Below are 12,101 nucleotides of genomic sequence, written 5' to 3'. Positions count from 1 at the left end.
ACACAAATCTTTTTCTTCTACGGAGACACAAAACTTTTTTTTACAAGTACACAAATCTTTTTCTTCTACGGAGACACAAAACTTTTTTTTACAAGTACACAAATCTTTTTTGCAAGTTACAAATCTTTTATGCAAGTACACAAATCTTGCCTTCTTCTACGGAGACACAAAACTTTTTTTTTTTGCAAGTACAAAAATCATTTTCTACAGAGACACAAATCTTTTTTGCAAGTTACAAATCATTTTTACAGAGCTCGCTCTCCTGGCACTAATTTCACGCCATATTCAAACAGCCACAGTCTGCCACTGTCCAAGCCCCCTCTGGATCTGTTGAGGCAGACTATGTTAATTGGAAATCTGGGGCAGCTGCCCATACACTGTCAGCCTGAATAGTAATAATTGGATTTGGATTAAATATGCACGCGTAATATAATAATTATATATTCTTAGTCATGCTGGGCAATTTTAAATGACTGTTCTGCCAAGCAAAGTGTGCTACAGTTTGGATCACCTTCTGATATGAAAGTTTGTGCTGGATCTGTGCAATTATACTTATTTCAGTGAATCCCCATTTTAGTCATGGTTATCTTTCCCTTTTATCTTAAAGGCCATATGGCAGGTTAAACACTACTGTTGATTAATGGGTACATGAAGCACTCAAGATATGTATATCATTTAAAAAATCTCCAAATGGTGTCTCCAAATGGTGTTAAAGACCAGCTTTTGTCGTTTTTGGTGTTAGCATTAGCATATTAGCGCAAATTGGCGATGACGTCACGTTGGGGAGTTATGGAGGAGAGAAGCCTCAGCCTAGTACTAGAACTATGGCGACTGACTGGGATGAAGAAGAGGTGGCAAAAACCACTAATGTGTATGATGGCCCGCAGCCGTATAATTTCGAACCAAGTAGACGAGAGGGCAAATGAGGAATTGCCGAGACCTGATGGCCGTCAAAGCCAATTAAATGGATGGGCCGAGGAGAATGAGTGGAGAGTTGGTGAAGTGTCCTGGTGAGTTGCTATCATTTAGCAACGCAGGAACGATCTCTGGAGCTAGTCTACGAACAGCAGTGCACATATAAAAAAATTTTTTTACTGTCAGTGAATAGCACCGAGTGAAAGTCAACGACAATCATGTCGTTAGCTGTAGTTCAGATAAGTAGACTAGTACTACCGGTAAACTTATCTAAATCTAGAAAGAAGACATCATGCTAGCTATGGGCTAGCTATGGGCTAACTTGCCAGTGCCACCTAGAAATCCCCCCAAGATCATCCCTAATTAAATATTTTCCCCGACGTTGTAAACACATTTCCGATTAGATGTCCCATGTTTTGATGGTACTAGCAGAGACCATATTAGACATTCTCTGGTACTAGCCTAGTGTTTATTTCTAATCGATTTCAATGGTCTCTAAGCGGGCTTTGGTCGGTCGTCTCCCCAACGTGACGTCATGCAATGCATTGTGGGGGAAAGAAGAATCATTGCAAAAAGTAGCTACTTTTTCGTATTATATTCCGTTTTGTGACACCCAACAATATCAAATACAATGGATAACAGTTTAAATGTTTATTACCAACAAGCAAATATCGCAAATTCGTTGGAAAAATTAACCTGCCATATGGCCTTTAAAGCTCAGCATTTAGCCTATCAGTTAATAAATGTGTGTGGCAAAGTTATTTTGAAGTAATTTATTAATTTTGTTCAAGATGTGAAGACAAAAACATTATTAGCCCACATCAAGTGCAATTAACCATGGCTTTCTTCAGTGTTTTGAATGTTATCCTACAATTTTCAATTGCTGCCACATTCTTTTGGGGGATATTATTCTCAATCTCCTGTTGAGAATATTGGCCATAGGCTACTGTCAGAACGGTTTCAGACAGCTCATCAAATTACGCTAATTATCAGTATGCCTAACTGCATATAGTTATGTTAAGTAGATTTGGTATGCCTACAATTTACGCATTTTAACGGTCGTAATGGTTTGACAAATGTCTCCCTTGCCGTGTTAATTGCGGCAACAACTTTTTGGGGACAACTCCAAAAAAACTCAAAATATCCATTTACGCTGCTGAAAATAACACCCCTCTGCTGGTTTACGCTTTGCTTTTTGCGACATAACTCCTCTTTTCGACGATCGCCTGATCTGGGCTGCACAGTCTAAGATTATTGAGGTCTAGCTTGAATTAGCGTTGCTAATTGAAGGTGGGAAAATATTGCTTGTGATGTCGACTAAGTGATCTGGCCTGACCCAGCCCAAAGACAACAAGAAGCACATTGATCACATGTTTACTCCTTTGATTTGTGTCCCTTTTAGTATTGTATACTGTAGTACAGTGCATTGTAGGCTGTATACTGTACAATGAACACATTGTATGGCCCTGAACATTGTGCTTTTCATTTGTTACAGTAACAGTACTGACTGCTCAATAGATTTTGACTGGTTGCAGGTTCATATCAACAAAGAACAAGAGTGAGTTGTGAGTAGTGAGATGCAGGGTACAGTACTGTATAGGGGTACAAGGAGGTGAAAGAACAAAAAAAATTGCAAAGAGCAAAGCAGAGTAGTAATTTCTGATCAATTTTGAGCTACTATGATAGAACATGTTTTCGTTCATCAAAAGACAATGACGGATAAATATGAAATTTGTTTTGAGATTAAAAATGTACTTCTCCCTGAGAACTTGTTTTGAACAAGGTGTTTTACATTTTTTGGTGTATTGTTTACTGACTGCTTGATAGTGTATATCATTTTGATCACTTTGTTTATGATTTGAGAGCAGTGTTTAATTTTGAGCACAGGTAAATCTGTTTTGAGGCGAAAGTTTGATTTTGAGCACAGGTAAAACTGTTTTGAGGCGAAAGTTTCATTTTGCAAGAGGATTCAGAGGTTTTGTAAATAAATAAAAAAATGGGTGAATGTTTAAAGAAATGTGTTTTAGCAATCGTGAAAAACTGTAACACCTTGAAATAACTGGATTTCATGTTGCTCAAAAAACAACAACAGTGATACTAGCAAACGATAGGAGTAGCACAGAACTTTGCTCATCCTTAACAGAAGGGAAACACGTCTTACACAAACAAAATTTAACGTAACCAAAATGATCATGTTATGACCTATGCGGGTAGTGTTATGGTTTGTTTTATTTTGGAAGTATCATCCTAGAGTGCACCACGTTTATTTCGCCTAGGGTGAGGGGCAAGGTATTTGGTAAGCTTCTATAAATCGTTTCTGCAGATTATTTTAAAATCTGTCAGATTAGACAGGAAGTGTGGCTGCATAGCTATTTTCATGTACAGGGAAGTTCTCCAGACATGTTCTATGTAGAAAGTATGTTTTTTTATCCATTTGAAATTCTGGTGTAAGGTTGCAAAAGGACAAATTTGTAGGGTGTACAAGTACCACTGTACAGGTTACCATCTGTTCAATGCTAACCTGCTTCCTGTCTCTCTGAGTTTTTTATATTTGGCAGGACTAAATGTGACAACTGACAGTAGAGACCGAGCTTATTCTCTGTGAAGCAACCTCTATGAACTAATGCCCTTTTCATTGTGGCTTCCAAACTAGAATTTGTCGTGAATTATTCCGCTATCTTGCAAATGTATTTATTATGCGATGTATCAGGAAATTACGATGGCCCTGAAGTGCAAAACACAACGGCAAATAGGAAAACACAGTTTTCTGATTGGACAGACAGTCCGTCTGTCCAAGTATTAACAGTTGATAAATCCATTTTGGGAAAATTACGGCCCTTAAAAGGTATTAAAAAGTCGTAATCCCGATTTTCTGAGGTATGAAATTTTGTTCAAGCTTTGTCCAAAGAGTTTGACTCAAAAGTATGCATGAATATATTTATTTTCCTCCCCATGACTATTATAAACGACATGCTCGGTCAGCGAGTCCCGTATTTTGCGAAATGCACGGATAGGTGATGTGTCGCCCTCCACATGTCGCAAAACTGACTCAGAAATGGGGAAATGTAAATTTGCGGACTCCTGGTTGGAGAAGGATCATATTATACAATGGCTGAAGCATGTTGCTGAAAACAACCGTGAGGCTTACTGTACATATTGTAAAAAGAAGATTAGCGTGGCCTCGATGGGCGTCAGCGCTGTCAAGGCCGCCCTTGGCCGCAGAGAGCAGCCGCAGCTGTCCATCGCTAGTTTCTGTGCTCCACCAGTGACACCACTACCCAACACGACAGCTGAACTTGTCAAAACAGCTACGACAGCGACCTCTGCCCCATCGTCTGCTGATATCAGGGTGGCTATGGGCGGCACATCAACGATGCGCGCGGATGATAATCGGGTGTCGCAATACTGCGGTGAATCACCACTCACCGAACTAAAATATTTGAGTAAACCTTGACCGTTGCTTTAATTTATTTATTCGAGCTTTTTTTCTTCCGAGCTTATCTGAGTTCTGTTGTATGGCTGTGCTCTACAGATTTATTTGCAAACTACAACTGTTTATTAAGTTAAAGGTTTGTTGCAGATTAGAACTTGAAGTGGCGATGAGGTCTTAAAATATTTTGAGAAGGTCTTCAAAAAGTCTTAAAAAGGTATTGAAATTAACTTCAGGATTCCTGCATATACCCTGTTAATGTCGTTGTGTTTTCCTATTTGCCGTTGTGTTTTCCTGTTTTCCTATTTGCCGTTGTGTTTTCCTATTTGCCGTTGTGTTTTCCTATTCGCCGTTATGTTTTCCTATTTGCCGTTGTGTTTTCCTATTTGCCGTTGTGTTTTGCACTTCAGGGCCACCGTAGGAAATGGACCAGTGACCTGCAAAACCTAATCATGAAACTGACATATACACAGGCATTAAAACACACTATCATCCTCAGACTAAGATTATAAATTTTTTCTGTTTCAGATTCTGGATGTGTGCAACGTGATGGTGGTTGTGTCTCGGTGGTATGGGGGTATTCTTCTTGGTTCGGATCGTTTCAAGCACATTAACAACTGTGCGAGAAACATCCTGGTCCAGGAAGCTTGCTTCTCCTCCCAGGTCAGATACTCATCCCCCTGGTATTGGTACCACAATATACTCATCAGGATTGCACCATCAGTTTTGACATCTCAGATTTTCCTTATGTTTTCCACGCTATTATGTACTTCAGTGAGAATGGAGAAGTGGGCACTGCCTTGTGAACTATTGTTTGAACAGAGTGAACATTTTAATCTACGTATATTTACGTAAACACATTTATTTTGTATTAGTCATTGTGTGAGGCTTGTTTTTCAACAATTTTAATAATTGAACATTTTTAATTTTGCCTGAATTTATCCTATTTACCTATTTATAACAGGATGTACTGTTTACCTTTTTATTTGGTCAATGACTGTCTTTTGCAAAATATTTACACAGAATTCCTCATTGTTTTTATATACTATAGAGTTTAGTTATTGTTTACTCATAAAGGTCAATAAGTGATTTTTAAATCAAGTGTATGTAGTGACAGAACCAGTGAGAAAATCTGCATTTTAGGCAGCACTCTGAGTTTTTACTCATGAACTGATCAATGGGCCTCATTCACCAATATCTTCCTAAGTTATTTCTTAAATTTGTTCTTAAGAAAGTTCCTAAGAAAAATCTGTGTGATTCATGACGTGTTCCTAAACAGCAGAATTGTTCGCAGGTGTGGTCTTAGAATGATGAATCCCAATATTTCGTAAGTTGAAAGCTTGTGCCCCGTTGCTCCTATTTAGCATAGGTAAACTCCCCGTTAATTCCCATAAAAGGGAATGAGATGGCAGGGCCGTGTGCACACTCAGAGAAATGTCAAAAAGACGTGGTAAAGATGGTGGAGGCCTCGACAAAAGACAGAAAAACTTTTGTAATTCTGAAGTGGAGGTACAGAAGGTACTGCAAGAAGTTAGCGACAAACGACACATCATATTTAATAGCGTCAGCGGTGGATACAAAGCAGTAAATAAAACCGATGCATGGAATGCAATTACTCATGTAGTGAACGTTGTATCTGGAGAAGGGTGCAGAACTGATGAAGTGAAAAAGAAATGGTTTAACTTTAATCTGAAATCTGAAGCAAAAAAACATATTTCAAACATAGCCTAGAAGACAGTTGACTGTTACAAATATCCATGAGGACTGCTCTTGGTAGCCTAAAGCATCCCAACAGGTACTCGTCACTCTCTGCAAATAAATCGGTATGGTCACGGAAGATGCGTTCCCTCCTCAGGGCACGATCTGCCAAATTTTGCAGCAGCAATAAATACGCCATTGTGTGATGTTGTCCTAGTGTGCGGAATAAGCCTACTTTGGGCCTATAAATACTGTGATAAGTCACTTATTATTGGATGACAAGGTTCCCCGTTAACATAATTGATGTGAATTGAAGGCAAAGCAAGGCTAGTTTATTTATATAGGCCTAGCACCATTCATACACAATTGCAATTCAAAGTGCTTTACAAATGAGCCAAAGTGTAAGTGTAGTGTGTATTTATTAAAACAAACAAACATATAATTATGTGTAAAATAATGAAAATTATTAGTTGCAAAATTATAAAGGAGAGAAATATTCAATTTTTAATTAGAACGGACGAAAACGGTATAACTACTTATTTTGCGCAAATATGTCAGCTCTCATTTGTGTGTAAGAGTGCTCTCCCAAATAAGAAAACATTGATGAATGCCAGAATCTTCGTGAAAACTGCGTAAGTGGGATTTAAGAACAAATGAGTTCTTAAGAACATTTGGTGAATGAGGCCCATTGATAATACTAAAATAATAAGAGTATATTTAGCTGAAAAAAATAATATATTGCTCAATAATAATTACGAAGATTTATATAAAATAATAAAAAGACAATTTTGACCATGTGACACTGTTCTCTTAGAAGAGTCAATGTAACAAATATGCCATTAGAGTTATTGTTCATGTTTATACTCAACCCCTCCTTTCACATTGTTCTTGTTTTACAGGATGACTCACCCAAACGAGGAGCAAATAGCAAGAAGCAAAAAATCAAGAAGACAAATTAAACATCATCCATGCCTTCATCAACTCCCTTTTGGACTCCTGCTATGGAGTGCTGTCCAGGGTATCCAACGAAGCACTGAACAAGCTTCAGCATTTCTGGAAGAGCCAGAGTTCTTACCCAGACCAAGCCGTGGCAGAAAATCATCCACACCCTCATCCACCTTCACTGGCTCCAGATCAAGTCCTTCATTATGTAGGGAGTTAAATAATGGCCAAACAACCAAACCTTTTCCCCACGGTTTAAAGGAAGAGGGGGAAACTGAACAGAGTATTAACATTAACCAAATAATGCAAATACCAATGGAATTACCGTTATCTGAGTCTGTGGGTTAAATCAGAGCAAGAATGGTCAAAGTAAGGTTTTGTAAGGTGAAATTGATATTTAATAATATTGTAAATGAATTCAATCAATTACAAGGCAAACATGTTACAAAGTGAAGGCTTTAAATCTTACATACTCTACGATGATTATTGTAAATCAGAGAGAGAGTTGAGCAAGGCGTAGGACAAGCCAGAGCTGATGAGAAGCTATAGAGAAGCTTCAGTTATATAATTATATAACTTCAGTTATAGAATTCTATAACATACAGTACTGTGCAAAAGTCTTAGGCACAATAAAAATAAAAAAGGTTAAGGAAAAATGCTTATAATAAATAATGAAATTTAACAAAAAGTTTAGCAAAATTGCACTTTTATACTGCTGCACAAATAAAAAAATATATTACATATATTTATTTGATTAAACGTTGCATCCAAATCTCATACACTTAAACGCCGCCCTCGAAAAAATGCAGCAACATTAAATGTAGATTTAATGTCATTCTTTTTTTTTTTTTTTTACTTCAAATAGGTACGGTACAAAACTTTCTGCATCACTATTAGTATCCTCATCTGCCTCCTCACCGACGAGACACCAGAGATGTCGCCTACTAATTAATAAACTGCTTTGCGCAATTCCTGTGTTGTTCTTAATTACAAATTAAATAATAATAAAAGTTGCCCTTGTGTACACACCACCCTCATCGAAACATGTAATTCAAGAAAAGCTGTGGCATTTAATTGAAGAATTAAATGCCACAACTGATTAATTGCTGTCTTTCTGCACTGTGAAAAAAGAAAACCCAGATGTTCACAATGTTTGTGATGAATGACAGGTTGTTTGTTCATGCTAAATAGATTTGGGGTTTAAAATTCAATTAAGTTGCTTTATTTTAGGAATTTTTTGAAGGTGAATCATTAGGACAAGGGGAGTGTAGCACAGTCTAAACTTCAACACAATGATAATCTGATCTTCTCAGTAAGACACGGTACTGCAGACCACATTTGCACAAGAACCCCTGACTTTTCATTCTTTGACGCCATTTATCAATATTGTGTAGATACATTATGAAGTATATTGAAGGTATGAACATTTTAAGGCCACAATCCTAAAGTAACATTCCATTTCACAATCTGTGAACCAGCTTGGACAACACCCAAGCCAAGGAACTGACAAATTAAGTGTCTTACCTGCATCAAGACACTCCCCCTTAATTCGGATTATAAAAACCAACAACTAACAACCATTCTTTGAGTTCATTAATACCGCAAGTCCAGGATAGGCATTCAAAAGGATCTCGCCAAGCTTCTCCTGGGATTGAACAAGGTTAGTGATTGCAACACTATCTGAACGATTCTGAAGCACCCAAATGCAATTCTAATTGCGACGTGACGCGAAATAACAAAACTCAGGCTCACTGAATTAAAAGGAATACTTTAACAAAAGGACCTTTGAATTACACAAATTTGTTTAACACTAGAAGCGCCGAGAGGGGTCATTTGTGCACTGTGAAGATTATTATATTTTTTTAGTAGCCAACACCTTGGCTACTAAAACCACATCTCTGTTATGCTATTCCACGCATACAAACTGCTCATCAGACGCTCCAAACCGGTTTTCAAGCAAGTGGCTCATCACTAGAATTGTGTGGGCTACTGTTTTGTGTGTACAGTTTGCACGTGCACTGTAAAAATGTGTAGGTCTTATTTAGTCCTATGTAGTCTCATGTATTTCTGTGCATTTTATGCAGCACCATGGTTCTGGAGGAACACTTTCGTTTGAAACATTCATGTAAAATCAGCAGTATGAAAATGGACATCTATGTGTGTAAAGCTAATGAGTGGATACTCTGAGACTAGTTTGAGATCAGTAAGTCACATGACCAAGGAGCAATTTAAATGTAAATGTTTGAAACATTCATGTCAAATCACCCAATATGAAAATGGACAAAAATACAAAGCCCTGCTCGCTTTTAATCATTTATTGAAACTGAACAACTTGAAAAAAATTATATAACTAGAGAGGATACAATTTCTGGGGAGGGGAAATTGTGAGGTGTGTCCATCTATTTTCATGTTATTATATTATTGGTAATTACACATGGTCTCAGATCTTACTCATAACTCAATTGGTCACGTGTCCTGGGGGTTTCAGATTTCACTCGCACCTTAGCTTTGATGCCTGTGGTGACCATTTATCCTGCAGGAGTGTCCCTTTTGTTAGTCACATTGTTGGCGTTGACTGGGGGTTCTTTGACGCTTGCCATATGAAATAAAGGAGATCCAAAGAGGTCCAAGTACAGTTGTAAGTGGTTGGTTTATTTAAATGGATGTTTACACCTTGTGGTTTGAAAATAAAGAAATAAATAATGCCTTAGAGCACAAAGAGCAGCGAGGCCTATCCTCACCAACAAGCCAGCAGAATGCAAGGTCAAAAGCTGTGTGCTCCCAGTCAGCCGCACCTCCAACAGGCCACTCTCCTATTTAATGGCCTTTTGACCTGTAGAGGGCACAAACTCTCAGAAAATAGAAACAAACGCAAGCGTTCAAGTAACATAAAATAAAACACAGAAATGGCTCCTACATAACCGGCCCCTAATTGTATTTGGTAAGCAAAACAATTACGAAATCAAATCAAAATGGGAGCCTTGAAATCATTACTTTTTCTATGTATCAAGCACATTAAAGAAAACTGGGTGAGAACAAGGTGGTTACCAGGAGTAAGACAAAAGACATGCCCGCTTACCCACTGAGTGGCCAACAAGACTCACCTGCTGGTGACCTCCTGGTAACCACCTTGTTCTCACCCAGTTTTCTTTTTTGTGCCAGTCCTTTTAAAGATCCTGTAAAGTAAATTTCATGTTTTGCTTCTAAGTACATCATATATGTGTGAAATGAGTTCCTGAAAGCATGTGCAAAGCGCTAAAACTTTGTCGCACTGAAATGTGGAGTTAGACCGAAGAACAGTTTCTCTTCCGTTTTCAGATCAGGTTTTAATGGGCGGAGCCAAAAAATGCCCTATACGTCATTTTGCCCCATCTACGTCAGATCACTGAATGGCTCCTCCTGCTGTACTGTTATTGTAGCTTACATCAGCTAGCTAGATAGCTTCAGGATGTCTCCCACCACCCGCAACTGCCTCTTCCCTGGATGCAAGAACTCCAGCTGCGCTGCAACGCCATTTAAGTTCCCTGTTGATAATGAAAAGAAAAATAGGTGGATAGATGTTGTGAAGAGCCACGCTCATGGAAAGCTTCGGATAAACTCCAACAGCCGCCTCTGCGCCACTGACCATTTCACAGCGGACAGTTTTAACATGGACCAGACAGACGGGGTTCACCAACACACGGCTTCTCTTGCAGCGCGGAGCCGTACCGAGCATCACCCCCCCGGCCGTTCATCCTCCGGTCGCACCTGGACCATCCACCGCCACCAGCAGATCATCACTCAGTTCTGTGTGCTTGTTATAATTATACTAGATAACTTTTCCAGAGGTATCTCTACTATAATTAGTGCAAACCGCTACTACTCGGTATAGAATGATGGTATTTTGGTGAAATGGTAGCTAATGTGCTAGAAGTAGTTGGAGAGCTCACTGTCTGCTGTCTCTACTGTACTCCTGTGTTACAGCTCAGGGGAATATTTCATTTATATGCATCTGTATGTTTCACTCATTGAACAAATAGGCTACATTCTAATTATATAATGTTTTGTTCGGCTTGACGTAGCGTCCATTATCTGGGTCGTAGGTAGCTTACTTGAGAGAGGCGGCGCCTTCCAGCGAGGGGGCCAAGCTTCAGCTCCTTCAGGCGACACGCCCCCCCAGTCTCGAACAGAGAAGACTGCTAATTTTCTTACGATTTCAAAGCCTAATTTAACATACTTGTCTGTGTTTTTTTTCATTCGAATTTGGATGGATAGTTAATAACACATTAATCTATCCAAGCCAGAGCTGACTTCAAAGTTCTACTACTAACCTACAAATCTCTGCATGGATTGGCACCACTGTACCTCTCCGGTCTCCTTGCACCCTATTGCCCCGCAAGGACACTTAGATCTCAAGATGCCGGCTATCTGGTGGTTCCCAAAATTAAGAAAAAAACAGCTGGAGGTAGGGCGTTCTCATATAGAGCGCCTCTTCTCTGGAATAAACTACCCGTCTCAATTAGGGAGTCTGATACTGTTTCGACGTTTAAAATTAGGTTAAAAACGTTATTGTTTAGTAAATTCTACGACTGTTAAAGGTAAGTATGTTACTATTGGAGGCAACGGGGGACGGGTTGTTTCCATCCTTATTCTTTAAGTATAACTTATTTTAGAGTTCTCTTCCCCTGGAACAGATTTCATGTTCCAAATGAGGGGGGCTGTCGCTGTCTTGGTGTGTGGGGTTGCATCAAATTCCCCTTTTTTGCTCTGTTAAATTGCTGCACCAGTCCACACTTGACCGGTGGGGATCTCATTCTATTATGACTGTAACTGTTAGCTGCTCCTGGCATTCTCTAATCCCTGCTCTCCTCTCTCTGTCCCCCCCCCACACACATCCCTTGTGGTGTGGGGGGTTTGAGTGGTCAGCACCTGCCTGGTCGTCGGTCAGCCAACGCTGGACCTGGTCGCGAGTCTCCCGGTCCTGTCCTACATCTATAAAGTTGAATAATGGATTTTGGTGTTTTAAAAACCCATCGACACTGTATGACTATGTTTAGCCTGTGTTCTGCTCCTCTCTCCCACCAACCGTCTCTGGAGGAGGGGATCCCTCTCTGAATTGCTCCTCCCAAGGTTTCTT

General features: G+C 39.3%; 1 protein-coding gene across 1 annotated transcript in view; it reads left to right on the top strand.

Annotated features, from left to right (window-relative positions):
• impact (impact RWD domain protein) overlaps positions 1-8,067 on the top strand; it is a 41,985-nt gene extending 33,918 nt beyond the window's left edge. The window contains exons 10-11 of the mRNA XM_062452344.1: positions 4,874-5,008; positions 6,943-8,067. Coding sequence (XP_062308328.1) covers positions 4,874-5,008; positions 6,943-7,002 — 195 coding nt within the window. The 3' untranslated portion in view covers positions 7,003-8,067. The remainder of the gene's footprint in view (positions 1-4,873; positions 5,009-6,942) is intronic.
• The last annotated feature ends 4,034 nt before the right edge of the window (positions 8,068-12,101 follow it).

Source organism: Osmerus eperlanus, chromosome 26, assembly GCF_963692335.1.
Source record: "Osmerus eperlanus chromosome 26, fOsmEpe2.1, whole genome shotgun sequence".
Lineage (NCBI taxonomy): Eukaryota > Metazoa > Chordata > Actinopteri > Osmeriformes > Osmeridae > Osmerus > Osmerus eperlanus.
Note: the sequence above shows the minus strand (reverse complement) of the source record. Positions and strands in the feature narration are given on the sequence as shown.